The sequence below is a fragment of the Pagrus pagrus genome (assembly GCF_965226575.1).
Source record: "Pagrus pagrus genome assembly, chromosome: 6".
Lineage (NCBI taxonomy): Eukaryota > Metazoa > Chordata > Actinopteri > Spariformes > Sparidae > Pagrus > Pagrus pagrus.
The window spans coordinates 23,604,100-23,624,036 of record NC_140190.1 but is presented as its reverse complement, the minus strand read 5'-3'; the positions used below and the strand labels follow the sequence as shown (position 1 = coordinate 23,624,036).

The 19,937-nt window shown below is 40.7% G+C and overlaps 1 protein-coding gene across 3 annotated transcripts in view; it reads right to left on the bottom strand.

The window, feature by feature from the left end:
* The window catches only part of dennd1b (DENN/MADD domain containing 1B), a 114,927-nt gene that overhangs the window by 7,008 nt on the left and 87,982 nt on the right, over nt 1-19,937 (bottom strand). For 2 of the 3 annotated variants that reach the window (XM_084354560.1, XM_084354562.1), the window contains 6 exons: nt 13,682-13,772; nt 12,356-12,396; nt 11,044-11,079; nt 10,520-10,576; nt 8,278-8,367; nt 125-213 (listed from right to left, as the gene is read on the bottom strand). In XM_084354560.1, coding sequence (XP_084210686.1) covers nt 125-213; nt 8,278-8,367; nt 10,520-10,576; nt 11,044-11,079; nt 12,356-12,396; nt 13,682-13,772 — 404 coding nt within the window. The remainder of the gene's footprint in view (nt 1-124; nt 214-8,277; nt 8,368-10,519; nt 10,577-11,043; nt 11,080-12,355; nt 12,397-13,681; nt 13,773-19,937) is intronic. The other variant, XM_084354561.1, reaches the window with a different exon arrangement.

The window sequence follows — 19,937 nt, the reverse complement described above, 5'->3', positions numbered from 1 at the left end:
TAAAAAGATTCAGCCAGCAAAAGTTCTCATATCTTAACATACAAGACATATATTCTTGAAAAATGTCAAAATGCCTTCAGTGACAAAGTGTTTTAAGGCAGGTCATAAGAATAGGAGTACTTACTTGCTTGCCCTGTCCAGCTCATCATCATCAAGCCCGTATCCAAGATCTCGAGGGCCCACGCTCATGGGAGACTTGTTGAAGTTATGCTGCTAATGAGAACAACACAGAGAGAGTGGATGTTAGACGCAAAGAATAATATGATTAAACAATAAAAGTGGACCTGAGGGAGGGTCTCTCTAAACATGGAGTCTAGACAGAATACAGTGTTCTGCTGAGGTGCAGCTTTTAATAAAACCACGACACAACAGAGCAAAGATGCAGGTCTGTGTCTGGTGGGTCCCCGTAACACAGGAGCACTAGCTTAGTTTTAATGAGCCTCGACCCTCAGGGTTGAGATTAAATTTGTCAAATTTGGGTCTAGGGATAAAAATCTTTAAGATCCCCTGCAGTATTTCATCAAACTCAGCGTTATATGCAAAGTACAAGCTTCTCACGCACTGCGAGTTAATACGTGGGTAACTGCATTAATCATTCGCATTAACCACACCAGTGCATGTGATTGTATTTGTCATTGCAGAGCGCTGAATGATCAGTGTGTACTGTAGTTGTCTGACACAGTAGGTTTAATAAGCCACCTGTGTACCATATTTAATGGGCGGGTTAAAGAAGAGACAGAGGCTTCACAGAGCAGGGCAGGACTCTCCCCATGGGAGCCCAAATGTGCCCCAGGCCACTTATTAACATGCCTTTCACTACGACGCACATGTTCCTCTCTCACTGCATGTGCATGTTCACTTATGTTAACACTATCTCACTTTCTAATTTACACTCTTTGCATTTTGCCCATTTACCTTCTTACATACTGCTGCAGACACCTCCTATTTTTTTTTGGTGACATCTCAAATTGTCCTACAGTCTCTTGTGTTTTTCATACGCTCATGGGGCACGGTTTACATGCTAGCACTGCTAACAACCAGTGTGCATTAGCGTTATGGAGCACTGCACTGTTTTCCCTGTTTTGTTGGGTTTTTTTCTCCAACACCGTCTTAGCTCCACCTCACTGATTTTTCTGCATTTTTCTCTGCTAAGCTCACGTTAGCCACATTATCAAAGCCCAGCACTGAGAAAGGGGTTCTTTACAACCCTAAAAGTGTGCAGAGCACTGGGGGAAGTGAAGACAGTTGTGTTTGAGAAGTGAAGACAGTTGTTTGTGTGCTTGCGTTGCGGTTGTGGTAAAGGAAAAAATCAGAGACACAAAGGTGAAGAATAGTGAGAAACACTTAAGATGAAAGACAAAAAAAAACAACCCAAAAGAATGAAGGAGGAAGGGAGTGAATGAAAAAAAGGAAGGAAGGAAATATTGAGAGGTGAGAAAAGATTCCTCAAAGACCCAAAGAATGATGGGAATGGTGGGGGGGTTGGAGGGGCAGGGGGTGGGTGGGGGGGTGCAGTCGGTATTGGAACCGTGAACCAAGCCGGTCTTGATTAGCCGACGCAGTGCCAGCCAGACAGGCGGAATGTAACGTGTGGCTGGCCTGGCCTCATTTAGGGCCCGTGTTCGGCCAGGGAAGACATACACACCCGCACACACTCACATACACACACTCAGTCACATACGCACCCTATTACAAAAAAACACAAAGAGTTAAAGTGCCATTTTCTCCATAAAAGTCAGCGGAGGAGATGTGTGCAGTAGCCACTTAAGCCTCTCAGCCATCGGGCTAAACACGAACACATGTGGTGGCACTGCTGATTGGCCGAGCCGCTCCCCTTCCATGGTAGCTTGGAGCTATAATGAAAGAGATTTCAGAGGGGCTCAGGCCTGGGATCCCTAAACAGCCTTTAATGGATTCCTGTGTCAGGGCAGTAAATCTGGGGCCAGGCCAGCATGCCAGCCAGCCAAAGCGGGCCGACGGAGAAGAGATGCACCTGTGAGACACTTTGGCAAGGGGAGGGGCTCGGACAGAAACAGTCACACACAAACACTACAAACACATGCGCTGTATGTTGATGGTGTGTGCAGTTATTTAGACTGTGCATTTGTGCGAGAGGGCTGTGTTCGGGGGAGCAGGGCCTCTCTCTGCGTCTAGGTGTTTATTAAAGCAAGGTGAACCCAAACACAACCAGACACAGGTCACGAAGCCTGGCCCTCTGATCTCTGTTACAGCTTTGGTGCCGTCTACGAAAGGAAGTTCCATAGGGAGCAGTAAATGGATGGTACCTCACTTCACGGCTTTATCAATTTGTCATTCCCTCTCTTCACGGTGACCCCTTAGTGCAGCAGTTAAGATGAAGCTATTTACAACAACCGAGCACTTTACGATAGGAGCGCCGAATTTGGCACGGGAGTGGAGTTTATCACACTTAAAAAATGGCCGACATGTTGTATTCATTTTACTGGTAATGTGAGATACGAAGTAAGTCACTCGAACATTATATTCACCTCCTCAAAAAGCTGTCAAAACCAACAACTGCAGTTAAATCTGAGATCTAAAATTAGATGTACTGTGTGTCAGTGTAAACAACAACAAAATCTTCAAATTCAGACATTCACAATGAGAAACTCTCAGCCGGTGAAAACAGGTGACAGCTCTGCCACCTTCCTGTACCTCCCCAGGCCTGACAGGACAGCGGAAAGCACAAGATAGCCAAACAACAGATTATCATACTGCTCCTTCATTAGCTTCTCGCTGTCGGCTAATGGGAAACTGAAAGGTGAAAATGAAAAAGGAGATTCTCCCTCCATGCCTTCCTGTCTCCCATTTTCTCCCTCCATCACTCTGCTGTCAGTGACAGATGTCACAGTTTCTGTCTGCCTGGCTCTCGCTTCCCTTCCTCTCCACCTCGCCGCCGCAAGTGATACTGTGCAGCACGCAGGGAGCGAAAGAGTCAGGAGGAGATGCGTCAGAGGAACAGGAGTCATGAAAATAAAAAAACGGTCAGGTTATTTCAGTTGAACTACTGTAGCTCAATCCTCTTGTGCTCCTCAAATCAAGGAAAAGATTTGATATCTGAGCCTTTCTTGGACAGTAAATTCACAAAAATGTCTCAAAAATGTCTTAATTATTTTTATCTTATTTATTTTTTTACATTTTGATCCAAGCTACTGATTAGCAGGATCAAGAAGTAGAAGAATCCTGAATCCTGATTAACTCTTACACTCCCGTCTTTAGTCTCGCTTACACAAGTCGTGGACTGTGAGCAAATGAAGGCAGAATTGTACACATGACCAAGCTTATCCTCCACTCTAGTCCTGTATATCCTGGGATTTTTCTAATGCAATAAGCAAAAGTATGAAATATATCTAAGGGGCCTCAAAAAACAGATTTGATAAAACAAATTACATTTCATTTCTGTGGTTATGAGGGGAAAACAGTCATCACCATCCATTTTAGTAGCTGCATTTGGAGAAACAAACTTTCCCCTTCTTCTCTGCATGACTGGTTATGCGGAACAACCATGCCTCTCTGTGACAGGGCCAAACGCTAGTGGACTTTAATAGCCGGTCTTACATTATACATTTCATATGGTATTTCTGAGTGGGCACTGATCTCACAGCTTGGCAGTCTATGTAAAGAGATGCCGGTAAAATGCAAACAAACCTTGGGGAGAGGCAGAGCCTTTGCAGAAGTACAGCCAAGTCTGTGTCTGCCTGTTTAAGAGCTGCTCACTCGAAAGGGGAGGGAGAAAAAAAAAAACAAAAAAAAAAAACAGCGTTTGAGGCAAGATCCACTACACGTCTGTCCAACTGGCTGTTGCTGAAAGACCACTTCCCTTTCGCTTAAAACAGGAGCCATATAAAAGAAGGAAAATGTGCATTATGCTCATTCTGCGAGACTAAACTAAACTCATCCAGTCAAATCACCAGGTGTCTTCTTCTGTGACTGGGTGCAGTGCAGTACTCGGAGGGTGCCAGGAGATGGCACTTTGGTTTCAGCGAGGAAGTCAGCTGGGTCTCTGAAGTCGGGAGAAACTAAGCGAAGTGGAGACTACAAACACATACAAATAACCATGTAAACACACACACACACTCTCTCACTCTCACACACACACACACACAGACACGGCAGACAGCCACTGTGCTTAAAGTTCAGTGTGATGCATCTTAACTATATTACAATATTAATCTTACAACAAATATTATGAGCGTATTTGAGCTATTTTCAATTTACAATTACATAAAGATTTCATTATTATGAATCATTACACACACGCAGTGTATGCTCTATGATCTACAGTACAGGAATATGCTTTAAACTAAGTTAATAGCTATTCTGTTTACCCAGAAAGTATTGCTTCAGCACATTATAGCATTTTCAATCATGTACTGACCATAATGCACGCACAATGTCTACGTAATGCTTGTGAGCAATACTTCAAGTTAAGTGTTACTGTATTAAAAATAGATTTTAGTACAAGCATGTTTGAAATGATCGTCCTGTACATTCTCCTGTGTTAAAACACAGACACTTCACAAGTCATGTGCAAAGTGTCCATATGTGTCTACTGGCCATGAACACATGAGCTGTCTCCCACCGATGGAGCATACAAACACATCCATCCATGCATACACACACACACACACACACACACACACACACACACACACACACACACACACACACACACTGAGGTATCTGTGTGACTTTGTTCTTGCTTTACATCTTTGTTAGCTCCCTGTTTCCCCTCCACCCTGAGCTGTGTGGTGTTTTCCTGGCTGGCATCTCTCCCGCCTCACCAGGTGAACAGTCCAGAGCCTGGGGCTGAGCCCGGCCACAAGCCTGCTGGCTGTCATTGTCCATAACAATGTCCCAACCTCTGCTCTCCTCTGCTCTCTTAACAGCTGTCATTCTGTTGTCTCCAACCTGAGGCAAACTGGTAAATGCAAGCATGTCTGTGAACACACACAACCACACACACACACACCCGAATACATGCTCAGGTACAAAACACTTTCTATGTGCAGATGCTTACAGCAAAATACTACATAAAACTCACACAAACACACATACACACCAGATATACAAAATCTTAAACAGAATCTCAAAAACAGATGTGGCACACAGAACCATACAGGAGCCAGAACAATGGTTGTTGTTTGTTGTATCAGACAAGAAGTCAGCAGTCCAATTCAGTCTTGTTTTTGTCAAAAGAAAAGATTACTCCTACATTCTTAATCAAGAAGCTCACCAAACACAACAAATCACCCACACTGCCGCCAGATAACGGGCTCAAGTACGTACGCAAGTGACAGCAGCACTTTCACTTTGGTGCGTGTGTTGGCTGATCAAATGGAATATGAATTTCATAACTCTGATTATTTTTGCTATGATTAATTAAAGGAGCTACTCCAGGATCATTCATTTCATTTTCAAGGACAGACATAGAGGTGTTTGCGAAAAAAAAATAAAAAAAATATGATGAATGCTAAAAATGCATCAGGCTTTTTCTTTCACGCAGGAAGGATGGAATGCTGTTAATCACATCACATTTTTGAAGCGTCGGATGGCGACATGTTTCTGAATCGAGAAGGCAGGCGAATGAGCTTCTGTTGGTCACTTGGTCAAAGGTATGGAAAGGATGCGAGGAGAAGGTTTCTGAGTATATATGCTGAAGCTGAGGATGCAACGAAAAAAAAAACGTCATTTGGTGTAAGTTACACAGTCTTGAAGGAAAATAAATATAATTATCTCTAGTGAGGCAACGGATTAAGGGTGTGCAAGAATATTGCTTAAAAAAAAAGGCAGGACTATTGCTCTCACTTCAATATACACCCAGTTGCCAGTTTATTAGATACACCTACAGTAGTTAAAACTAATGCAGTACAATTGATGAAGTTTACAGTGTTCAGTTTTTGTGCAACTGCTTTTTTAATGAGAAGCGTTTCCAATAATAAGTCTTCCCTCACTGATCCACACAGGGGGGCTGTGTCAATTGAAGAAAAGTAAGATTTTTTATTTTACTCTGGGAAAATAATATTTTAGGAAAAATCACTGCATGGTTAAGGACTGGACCGAGGTTTGTCTACAGAGAGGGAGTGGGGCATATTTTAAAGAATGAAGGGGATGAGAGTAGGCCGAGGTACTGCTGTACAGTAGGTGTCTGTGTGTGGGCATGAGAGTTGGGGGAGGGATGGGGATAAAGGTATGATTTCTTTTTTATTTTTTATTTTACTTAACCTTTATTTAACCAGGTTAGTCCCACTGAGAGCAATTTCTCGTGCAAGGAACACCTGGCTGTGGGCAGAACACAGTATCAAGGTTTCATAGGAAGCAATCGCATAAAAAAAAAGGAAATAACATACAGCGATGGAGATAAGAGAGAGTCTGAACAATAGGTATGTTTTCCTCCAACGTTCTTTTGAACCGTAACTGAAATGTAAATATGGTGGGCTTTAAACAGTCAGGTGAGTCTTCTTTTCCGTCTTAGCTTGTAAACAGAAAAAACATGCTTACTGAGGTGGACATAAACTTTTTGTATGAGAATGAGGTTTTTTTTTTCCAGCTTCAATTTTGCGTCTTTAAGCACATTAATGTGCATCAAGACATGAGCGAATATAAGTATCCTGAAAACAACGAAACATTGAAAGAACCAATCATTTCCAGTACGACTTCCTTCAAAATGTTTCAATCTTTCAGGGGTCACTGCACACTGACAGGCCATAAATTATAAAGGCTTTCTTGGCTTCTCAATTTTCAGTCTTAGTTTCAGGCGACAGGGAAGGAAAAATAAGTCTTGGGATGTCAGACTTCACTCTCCTCCTGGGTTTTGTGTCTTTAATGAGTAGGGGTCCGGTAAACACAATATTATACCTGGGCTGTGAACTATGAACTTTAAGTCATGCAAAAAAATGTGTTAAGAGAAGAACTGGAAGAGCATTGTGGACATTATATAAACACAAACACGCACAAAAACAGTGCTGTGGGACATGTTAGTCTGTGTCCTGTGTGTCCCTCCTCCAGTGGTCTCCAGGGACCCGTTACTGTGGCAATGAACAGGCCTCGATGGCAGGGACAGGGGTGTGAGCGAGTGTATATCCTGAATACGGTGTGTGCGTGTTTGTGCGCACATCAATTGCATGTTAACTGTTAATCTGTGTGTGTGTGTGTGTGTGTGTGTGTGTGGGTGTGTGTGTGGGTGTGCGTGTCAGGTTTGGCCTCGTCTTTGTGTGCGCACTGGCTGGGGGGTGGGGGGGAGACGGGGACGGAGGGTGTCCGAGGAAGCCTTTAGAAAGCCCTAATTGCCGTTCGTCTCCTCTCCCCGGCCGTCACACCTTCCTCTGCGCTAAGACTTTCCAGCCTCATCACACACACAGGAAACACAACGCTAATTAGAGACAGCACAACCTCTCCTAATCACACTCTTGCATGACTGTGACCAAAATGTCAGTGTGTACATTGCCAGCATGTTTTTTCTTTAGACAGAACTGGGAGTCCAGTTGCTGGTTTTTGTTTAGTTATAAGAGGCAGAAAAGCTCCAGCTGAGACTGCAGACGTATAGATATGAGGTGAAATAACTCGTAACCCTCAGGCTGTCTGAGTGTGTTTCAAACTGTACAGAAGCGTAAGAAAAAATATGTGTGCACATTTTCATTTACACTTCACTGGAGTGTCACATAATAATCTAACATTTTTAACTCTCTTGATAAATTTACTGATGAATTTGTGCTTTGTGAGCGTGCATGTGCTTGCACATTGTATGCCAGCTCTGCACACAACAAAGAAAAAAAAAAAAAAAGAAATCCACTTATGGTGCACAAGCAAATTCTTCAGAGGAAATGCTGACCAGCAGATGAGTTGCTTCTACTGTCCGTGCTGTTCAGGGGAAAATACCGAATGTACAACATGAGTGCGTTGAAAGAAGAAAAAAAAAATGCTTATCATTACATTTGGCACCTTGACAAACTACGGTACTTCCAAGAGCTGTTATGGAGGAGAGGAAGTGGGGAGAGAAAGACAGAGAGGGATGGAAATAAAAGGGGAGAGAGATGTGGGGATGGAGTGAAAAAAAAGGGAAAACTGAGAACAAAAAGTGGACGGAAAGAGAGCTGAAGTGGAAGACTGCATCCTTGTCGGTCAAGTGAAAACTGAGCTCTGGTATGATCAGTCAGTGTAAATGTAGTTAACTCATTTACTGATGTGCATCTGTGTGTGTGTGTGTGTGTGTGTGTGTGTGTGTGTGTGTGTGTGTGTGTGTGAGTGTGTGTGTCATACCCGTCTCATCTTCTGCAGTCTCCTTGGAGACAGGCTCTTGGTGCTGGTGGGAGACCCCGCACAGACCATCATTCCCTCTTCTTCTTCTTCCTGAGAGAGAAACGATGAATGTAAATCTCAGATTATTTATGTTATAAGTTAAACAAACTGACAAAAATACACTATAGTATATTAATATTTATACATATTCATATATATGATATTAACTATAGCAATGATGCTCTTTGTCCAGTTGCTGCTACAGTATTTCTCATCAGCATTTTTCTTAAACGATCAGTCTGGTGATATTCTATACTTTTTCTTCTTGCCAACAAATCAGATGAAATGATTAATTGATCCTACTTAGATCCTGATATAGCTCATTCATCTGTGCTTTAGAGACAAAGTTTTGTTTGAAACTAAAACATCAATGAGCCACACTGCAGCATTTGCTTACATATTCCTGCATTATGATGAACAAAGGAACTGTAGTTTACCCAAGTCAATCTCCAGGGGTGAAGTAACTAATTACATCGACTCAAATTACTTTTTCAAGTCTTTCATTTTACTCATACTTAAGCATGCATTACAACATGTGATGTACTTAGTTATCTTTAAAATCATATCAGTACTGAGTACAATTTGAATTAATATCAAAACTTTTCATCTGCATTTTGGTAGCTCAGAGGGCCATCAGATCACAGACGGCCCAATGAAAACCCAGACAGAGAACAAAAACTGCAGCAGGCACAGGCTTGGAGAGCTGACTACTGAGCGGAGCAGTGGAGGAATTGGGAGTACTTTTTACTTTGTACTTTTACTCAAGGGTTATTTTAATCCCAGTAGTTTTACTTATTGAGTAATATTTCAGTTATGTAATTGTACTCGTACTTGAGTACAGATTTTCAGTTCTCTTTCCAGTACAATCAATCAATTCCACAAACACTGTCATGCTGCTATAAATCTCTAAATGCTCAGTTGGCATCACACAGCTGAAAAAGTTCCTACAAATTGCACCATTAAACTGTGTGTGTGTGTCTGAGTAAAGTTTGCTACAAACTCCAGTGATCAGCGTTTTTTATAAAATCAAAAGGGGTTTTAAAAAATTAAAGAAGATATTCATGACATTTTTTGGGCCTTCAAATAACAATTATTTTCATTACCAAGTAACCTGCCAATTATTTTCATGATTAATTGATTAATCGCTTGGTCTATAAATGTCAAAAAATTGTGAAAAATGCTAATTACAATTTCCCAGAGCCCAAAAATTGCTTATTTTGTCCAACCAACTGTCCAAACCCCAAAGGGGTCTTCATGTACTGTCATAACTGCCAAAGACAAAGCAGCAAATCCTTAGATTGAAGAAGCTGGAAACAGCAAATGTTTGACACTTTTGCTTGAAAAACGACTAAAACGATTATCGATTAACAAAGTAGTTGGCATCTAATTTTCATCCTATCAACGAATCGATTAATCAACACATTGTTTCAGCTCTAAAAGATTTAAGTCTCCAGTTACCATACATACTGAAAGTTGGAGAGCACTAAGAAAAGAGGTAATGTACCAGGCTTGCTCTCTAACAGGTTACAACAATTATACCGAGGTCCTTGTCTGTGGCTGCCAGTAACAGAAATGCAGCGCAGATGAAGAGTGATGCAGAAACACTTGAATTCATTAAATTATGTTTGTAAATTAATTTATGAGTGCGCGTGAAATCTGTTTAACTTCAAAATCAAACAGATTCAACACCTCTATTGCCTCCATGAGTGTGTGCATGCACATAGCAGATCACGGCATGCTCCTCTTGTACATCATCAGTGCCCTCTCTCCTCAGTTTCCCACTGACAGATCAAACTGCTATTGGCTTATCAAATCCATCAGGCTTATGGAAACATACACCTCGTTACATTAGCTTTGAGGAAATCACAGGCTCACTGATGAAATATGCAGACAATAAAAGAGAAAGAGGGGCCGGGGCTCGGATGACATGACAGGCCATAGCCAGAGGGGCGTTGGTTAAAAATGTACAGCCCTGAACAAAGCGCTAAGCAGGCTTCAGCAGTCATTAAAGGCCCCTGCGTCAGAATCACACTCTCCATGTAAAGCAGCCTTCCTGTCTGTTTCTATGAGGGGGGGCGTGTGTCTATCTGTGTGCCTTGGAACAGAATTATGTGTACAAGAGTGTGTGTACGCATGCTGCTGCGAGTGTGTGTGTGTGTGTGTGTGTGTGTGTCTGAGAGGTGTGAAGGTCCGTGCTGCTCACCCTTGCTTTAAGCCTGCCCTTAATGTCCCGGATGCCCCTCTTGGCATGACTCTTGGCCTAGGAGGAAGAGAAGACCAACACACACACACACACATTCACACACACAGATTACTAATCAAAACATGTTGCGTTAACATTCCACTCTGGTTTCATGTAACATCAAGAAATGCTTTGATCCCTGTGGCAAAAAACACGGAGACAAAAGGCTGGATAAGAGCGCCTCGCACACTAACAGGAGGCGATAACATGAAAGGGCACCCTGACCACCTATTGCACGGCACATAACGACGTGGTGCTGCTCATCAAACACGGACTAGCCATGAACACTGCTCCCATTCCTTCCACTGTCAATTCCAAGGCAGACATTAATTTGTTGTATATTCATGCAGACTGATTCATTTTCACAAAAATAACCTGCAAAATGTCACCTGAGGTCTGTTTCAGTGGGGTTTTCAGGACGTGGTGTTTCAAGTTATGTGCATATTGAAGACAACAGTGCATTAAGCTTGAGAAAAAGAATGTACCTTTGTCACAGCTGTGTTGAAGAGTGCTCCTCCTCTCTGTAATAGACACAGAAAATGATTAATCAGCCACTTAGAGGCATTTTGGGCGAGTTTCCACACATAAATACACATTCAAGCTAATTATTTTTCATATTAAATATTCATGTATGCACACAGGTAGGGCTGGGCAATATGTTTGAGGAAATTTGTCTCATGTAAAGTGAAACAAGTGAACCCTACTTATTGCTTTGACAATCTGTTTGATTATTTTATGTGATTTTTGCATACACTTGTCATATTGTGATGTATAGTATGCGTGTAAATATCACAGTAGTCACACAGGACCCCCTTTCAATATCAGAACGTAACCAACACTCCCTCTGCAGCTGTAAATAGTGTTGTAATACAACTTCTGGCGACACCAGATAAAGTACTGTATCACTGAGCCATGATAAACTGCATGATTCACAATATTCAGGAGGGTTTTATTTAGAAGCAGCCTAAAAGCGATGGCAGGGACTGTGCGTGATTGATTTCTGCAGACTGACATTATGGCACCCAATATCTCTCTGTTGCTGCATCTCTGCGTCTCACTCTTTTCCTCTGTTTGGTCTTTAGTGTAAGCACAAAGCGTCGGCTAAACGGCTAAACAGAGTAAATGGCAGACGGCGTTTCAGAAGTCGGCAGAGGGAGAGGAGGAGAGGGGCCGAGGTGAAGGCCCCTCTTATAGATCCCTGTCAGTCAGGAAATGTGAACTTTAACAAACCTTTGAAGAGCACTCTAGAGAACTAATTCAGCCTTAGCTGACGGCGTGCGGAGAAAGGGAGGGCGAGGGAGAGATGCTCAGTGAGAGCGAGAGGGAGGGAGGGAGACCGAGGGGGGGCTGTGACAGAGATGAGAGGAGGAGAGAGAGGAAGATAAAGAGAGATAGATGGTGAAAGAAAAGGAGAGGAGGAAAGAGACAGGAGATGAGGAAGGAGGGAGAGATCTATGTTCTTGGGTCGGTTCAGCGGAGTAACGCCTGTGTTTGCTGCCAGATCAACATGTCATGTCGGAGGACGTCTTGTCACGTCAAATCACTTCTGTCTCCCCTCCCTGTCTGTCTCCACTGTCCTGCTGCACGCGCCGCTTCACACACCAAACTGCACTCGCGTTGGATCTGTACATTCAGGCAGCCCCCTTCATTCCAAACGCAGCGGCAGGACTTCAAACACTGAGTCGTGTCAATCATACTCTCAATTAAATATAACTCGGGAGTGAAATGAGTGAAACATAAGAAAAAGAAGGCACAGATAAAAGCATTTAGGTATGATATGCAGGACTCTAGGAATACCTTTACAGTGTGCATCCACTGCTGGTAAGACCTTGAATTACCTGGAGGGATGTATAAAACACAGGAGACATGAATTAATCATTTTGCACTCGAGAGCATTGTAATAACATTGCAAAGCAAAGGTAACTATGTATATTACACTGTGACACATTTTAAACTGTAGACAGAACCATTTATGTTTCAAAGAGGACAAACAGGCGATGTAGTTGATAAAAAAACTGTAAAATATACATACATTTATGCACTATACAGTAAGTTTCTGCCATTATTTGTTCTGTCCTTTGTCCCATATAATCAACAATAGTTGAGTGAAATATTTACTGTTGTACATAATAGCAATAGAAACTGGATATATTGGATTTGTGAGTGCAGATCGGGGGAATGTTTTATCCTGAGTTTCTTTTGTACAAGGGTTTCCTCGCAAATGTTTCAAGAACAGAATCACAGATGACAGCGTGGGTTTTGGGTCAAGATCAGAATTGATGAGCCCAATAATTTGATGGATATTCAGCTGCGACATCTGGATGGCATTTGTTTTTTCTTGTCCTGTAAACACGACTCAGACAACCACAAGTGTTGTGATCAAAACGATCTAATTTGTCTAAGCACTCCTGTGGGATTTCAAACTTCTGATGTCTCGTGCACAGACTTCGTGTGTAATCATGCTCAGTCCTGCCAAAACCTTATTAATTCTTTCGTCAATCTTCTTTTGCCACATTCAATCAGATTTTTGAGTAACCCTTGTATCGCTTCCAATAAAGATGTTCAGAACAAATGACACTCGAGATGAATGTCAAAAATAAGAAAATGAACCAATTCACCATGAGAGGCTGCATTTCAAGTTTTAAAATGGTTATAAATCACTTTTAAAGATTCCGAGCATAATGTTGCCATTTTTAACCATTAATAATTAAACTCAGTTCTTCCGAAGACACTACAGTGCATTATTACTCAAAGGGCTTTATGTGTTTGAGTTGTTTTCATGAGTTCCAACAGGTTTTAAACAGGACTAAAACAAGTTAAAAGTGTTTAAATTAAGATGTTATTTAAAATATACAACACTGCAGAATACTATATAATGTGCCATCTTTTTAATCATTTCATTATTTTTAGACGCCTTTTTGTACATTTATTTGTTTTAGATTTTACAGGGCAGTGGGGCGCTATTAGTGTCTTTACTTTTTTATTCACAACTCTCTTCTTTATTTGTTCACTGCTTTTACATCTTACTAAAACACGATAAAATAACTTTTGCCTATTGCATGAAATATGGCAAATAAATATAATGCGGCTAATTGATGGACAGGTCGGTCTAGCACTACTCACTTCCACAGAAGCCCCCCTCTGTGATCTCCTCTTCAAACACGTCGGAGAAGCCGCGGCCTGCGTTCAATTTGGCCAGCCGTCCGTCGATGAACTGCAACCATAAATTACAACGTGCTTATTAAAGAAAAGAGGAGGAGGGGAGTGTGTGGACACACTTAAACAGATACACATACACTTACACACAGATTCTGGCCACTCAGGCCACAGTGGGGTGTTATTAATCCTACCTGACAGAAACTACATCCCAAGATTAGGTGGGTTGCAGGTAATAGGGATTTGGTAATGTGTAGCAGGTGAGGGATTAGGGCAGCAGACTACATGCTGCACGCTGTCTGCGACATGAAGGAAGTTTCATTTCCTCCCTTTGTAACGTGGTGCGCATTAAACTCCATCTCATAAACATGGAACTAATAGCCAAGACAGCTACACATTTCAGGAGCAAAGTCGCAAAGTCATGTTAATATGTAACGCAAGTACAAGCAATAACACACACACCTCAATATGTCTGACAAAAAACAAACAACAGCTTCGTTTAGAAATGAACGCATGGAAAATATCTTGTGACTTTTTTACAAGCCATGACCAAATAAAAGTCGGGATGAAAGGAAAAAACAAAACGATGTCAAAATTACTTCAAAAACATTTCCTGTATTTTTATAAGAGATCTGGTGCATCCTCCGACTGTTGATGTTGTATTGCAGTTCTTATACTTAAATACTGAACATGCAGGAAATCTCATGTGAAAGTCGATCACTCAGTCACACATATGGTGCACTGTTTTCTATTAGCTCAATCCAACCACAGTGACCCAGAAGCTGCTGTTAATATCCTGTCCAATCATTTAAAACATCAGCTCATCACTGTGGAAATTATTCTCTCAAGTCATGGATCCGCTGATTTATCGGCCAAACATCAGTATTGGCCGATTTTTGCCGATGACATTCACCAATAGCAGTGGCCAATGTTTATCTGTTGTGTCACGTTAATTTGCCCTGGCACATTCACGAGCACCCGGCTTGTGATACCCTGCCATCAGTTTGTAGGGCTCTATAAATACTGGAAAATTCCTATCATAGAGGAGGCAGTTGTAGAGCGCCTTTTCATGAGAAAGAAGGTTATGTTATAAATTTATATGATCAATATCAGATGATATGATAATATATCAGCTCTCCTCCAAGTTGTTATCACAAACATTGTATCAGCCCACAATTTCACAATCTCTGCATCTTTATCTCCAGCGACACCCTTGAGCTTGTTTTGGCAAGTTGTTTTAAAAAACAAACTTTTCATTTACCTCATGTGTGGCCAAGGTCTGCTTAAGTCCTGCAAAAACAACTTTCTACTTTTTTGTGTGTCGTTTTTCTCAATCTTTGTGTTCAACCTTTAACTAAAATCTTTTTTAACCTTTTCAGTTTATTTGTGTAAAAGTAGGAGGGAGAAGCGGCTAACAATCAGTAAAGTTGTCACTCAGAATAATTAGTATAAAAAAGAAATTGGATTTAAAGTTGAAATATTATTTGACTAATAATTGCATCAATTAAAAATCAACACCTCCTACCTTTTAAGCACTCTTTTGTATTTTTTGAAGAAGAACAAATAGTACACTATTGTTTTTAACACAAATACTTGACATCAACATATTGTCAGATAATTTTTTAGCTGTAGCGAGCCTACTCCCACCTCTGCAAGTGTGTCCAAAGTGTGACAACAGTGTAGGTTGTTTTAGGGTGTGTGTCCTCTGGGACAGTCTGCTAACTAGCGACCGACACAGCCACCCGCTCCTCTGGTCAGAAGAGCTGGAAACTCATCATTAGATCATTTTAATGAGAGGTGAGACTGCAGGTTCCAACCACTGCTCTGCTACTTGGCTGGCCCAATTAGTGCACATAATCAACCCAAATCATCACCTAGCCAAAGCCTCCACTTATCCCCCCCCGCTCCCACCCTCCCCCGTCTCCCTCCACACACTCCGGCCAGATTACCTGCCTCACTGTGGGTCCTAATTAGACATTACTCAACAATGGCAGACTGTGATCACCACACTCTCACACACATGCAAACCAACGCTTAAACACTTGCTCACGCACACGTGCAAGCAAACGTGCACATATACAAACCCACGTACACAACAAACAGGCTCATTTTCTTTGTTTTGAGAGAGAGATGCAGGAAAAGAAAACTGTCTCAGAGAAACACAAAATAAATTCAAGTTATGACCACATCAGGACCCGCTTCATTCAGCAAAAAGTTGGACACCAATTAAATGTATAAGAAAAACAAATTTGCTTTTCAGGCCAATTCCGCTCTGACTGTTTTTGACTGTTCCCAAAACAAGCTACACGCATGCAAAACATTTTCAGACACAGCTCTCAGCTTGACGTGAATTCTGCTCCATCTCTTCATGTCCTCTTGTTTCCTGTTGATATTTTAGTTGCAGACAGTAGAGAGTTATTCCATCTGGCTACCAGCAGCACATTGACTCACTCACGAGTCGGTCACAGTGGTCTAGATTTATTTAAACTCTGCAATTGTGGAGCCAGAAGTTTGGATTAGGACTCTACAGGGGTTCATTTACAGAGATATACATGGAGAGCCGACAGGAAATGTAATTCTTTTTTTTGCAACCTGGGTCTCATTTGTGGAATTTTAGCCCATAAAGTGTAGATACTTAAGGATAAAGCAGAAATCACGTCACTCACAGGTTTCTGAGGGGGAGTTTTGGAGGTTTTATAGCTCACAACCATCTTTTTTTGTTACTTAAGCGTGGAAATCCGAATAGGGCCAAAAGGAAGGAGAGCAACTGGCAACAACTATTGCTGCTTGACCGACTGCAAAGCATGTCACTCCAACATAAGCATAGCAATTAGTCCACCCAAAAATGAAAATTCAGTCATTATCTACAGACAGGGTGTGTGCTAACGCTTTTAGCTTGGCGGCGACAGTGACAAATTTAGTTTAAAAAAGGAAATGACGTCTTACTAAATCAATTTGTGATATCAGGGCTTCAGGAGACTCAGATTAAGCCAGACGAGCTGTAAGAAGCCGTTTTATGTTTTTTTTGTGGTTGTTTATTACATCTTAAAACAAGTCTCCATCTACTTCTGTTGTTTGAAAATGCTGCAATGCTGTTTTGCTTTGAAGCTGCAGAAATGTTTTGTGGACTATGAAACTTCACGTGACTGTCCACAGGCAAGAGGGTGGGTAAATAATGACTGAATTTTCATTTTTGGGTGAACTCCTTCTTTAAGCATGCATAAATTGACGTAAATCCACAATGTGCGATAACATCGTTCAGTACTGCAATGATAACGTGGCTTGTGATGAATAAACAAATACTGAAGTGTCCATATTAGCTCTTCTCTCTCTACTGCAGTCGCCACCAAATTGATACAAACTAATCTAAGGGTAGCTGACAGCTAGCTGGGGCTTCATCTCAGTGGCTGAATGGTATGAATGTGTGACCCATGTATCCAGGGCTCCACCTGACAGGTTGAATGTTAGCATGCTGAGCGTTAAAGCATGGTGCACATCAGTAAAAATATTCTTAATTATCGCATTACAGGCAGTTTATTTTGCAATTTCTTTATTGCACATGTTCATATTGCGATGTTGCAACAGTTTGAGATTTTCATGGAACAATAACGATCTCAGAAAATATCATTATATCACTATTACACAAATACTATTACCATCGTTATCAGCTACAATGACCCTTAAAAGAATGAAAACAGAGGAGGTTTTTTTGTTGAGCAAACAATTATAATTTAACAAAATATTATGTCCAGAGAGACTCTTGATATAAACTTCATATATATGCATAATAATGATGTAGTAGAATTCAACACAGTGAATAAGCAGATGTACACATGATGATAAGGGTTGGGAGGGTTACTTTAAAAATGTAATCTGATTAATAATCTGAGTTATTTATTACCTTTTAAACAATGTGATCAGTAACCTTATCCAAGTCTCACAATGTTAAAATAATGTAACTTTAATACTTTCCATTACTTTTGCATTACCTCAATACCAAAAAGTGAGACTTGTGAAGTGTTATCATGTGTGCGCATGTTCATGGTTACAGAAGAGTATTTATACTTTAAAAAAAAAATTTGTAATCCTGTTAGTAATCCTCTTTTTTTACTTAATGTATCTGTAATGTAATTAAAATTTTTTGTAACTTTGACGGACTACAGTTACCTTTTTTTAATCCTAATTACAGAATCCCGTATTCCGTTACTCCCAGGTCCTGGGTACATTATGATAAGTATCAATTTTCAAGTATACTTTGAAGTAACAGCTCGTTTTATCCATCATTCACACTGAACGGAGCAACCACAGGATCAAACTTTAAATAAAATAATTTGGGTTTGAAACGACACACCTTTCCCTTCTTTCCATATAACTGCTCAGCTATTGCATTCATATACGCCAAGGATGACAAATGATTATTGATTGATGGGACGCACATAGTCCAGAAGGCTTCTGGCAGTAAATCATCAGAGTACAAGTTCCCCTACAGACTCAAATAAAACTGTGTATGGCTTACTTTTGTCAATAAGAGGAAGAGGATTCATTCAACTAGTCTCTGCTAACATAATACACACACATAACAACGTGAATGTGTGTGCACCAAGTGTGTAGGAGCTGAGGATGGTTGATAGGAAGCAGGTTAATGTCGACAGGCTTCCCCCCGCATTCTTTTGGAGGAGTTCTCCCACTTGTTCTGTTCTCAACACAGGATGTGCCGGTGGACCAAGCAGAGACAACAACGTCCAGGAAGAGAACAGAAGAGTCATTCACATTTTCAAATTATACTACAATAAATCTTTTCAATAACCGTATCTCTATTTATTTACAGGTGGCAAAAGTCCACACATTCTTTACTCAAGTAAAAGAACAGATACTTGGTTGAAAAAAAAGACTGGTAAAAGTAGAAGTACTGATTCAACTTCTTTACTCAAGTAAAAGAACAGATACTTGGTTGAAAAAAAAGACTCTGGTAAAAGTAGAAGTACTGATTCAACTTCTTTCTTTACTCAAGTAAAAGAACAGATACTTGGTTGAAAAAAAAGTCTCTGGTAAAAGTAGAAGTACTGATTCAACTTCTTTACTCAAGTAAAAGTAAGAAAGTACAGGCTCTGATATGTACTCAAAGTATAAAAGTAGAAAGTGTCCCTTTGAAGGACATTTCTACTGGCCATTTCTGTACTAACTAACTAACTAAACGTCACGTCATGTTAATATAATTCAGACTATTAAACTTAAAGGTAGAATCAGAAGGATTTGAGCTGATCCGAGTTGTTCGTAAATGTACCAGAGAGAAAAAAAAGTCTCATTCCTAGTATGTCAAATACTGACATTTATGTAAAAATATAGGGAGTAAAACTCAAAAGTTGTAAGTTGTAAAGTAAAGTACAGATACCTGAAAAATCTACTCAAGTACAGTAACGAAGTATTTGTACTTGATGGTCTTTAAGGTCATGTAACAGCACACAATAGTTTCTCTGTTGAACTTGGCTGTTCAGTCCCTAGGTATTAATAATGTTTTCCTAAATTTGCATGAACAGTTCCACGTCGTTCCCCCAATAAAACTGGAATTGCTTGTGGCCGATCATGAAGCAAAAGTGCTGCATTACAAGGATCGAAAACAAAATCACCTGTAGAAAAGCAATTTCCTGCTGAGATGGCAACACCTCAAACTCAGGTAACACCTCGACATTATGCATGTGTGCTTCAACATGTGTGTAATGTGTGTTGTGCTCAACCGATTCCGATAATATGGTTTGAATTTGGCTCAAGTTTGACCTTGAATTGTTGACATATAGGTGTCAAATCCTACACTTTGGCCATTTGTGCCAGTGAATTGATATACAGTATATCATTAAATATATATTGTATTAGATGTTGTTTCAGTCTCGTTGAGCATTAATGGTTGGTTGCTTGATAATTGGGCAACCCCACCTGTGTGTTTACACCACCCAAGCTTAAAAATGGCAGCAACTGTTTTGACGTCCTCTGATTCCCCTGTCAACAATCCCATTGGGGAAAAAATGCACACACTTTTTACTTTAGCTGGAGAATAGGGAAAGCAAACAAGCAAAAATAATTAATAAAATAAAAATTTGCTCCTGTAAACAATTAATCCCTGATCCTGATGTGATATCAGCAATGCAGCATTTGTGGATGTAAATCTATTAATTATGTGTGACAAATGCACAGCAGCCAAAGTTTGTTACTCAGTGTATGTGGCCAA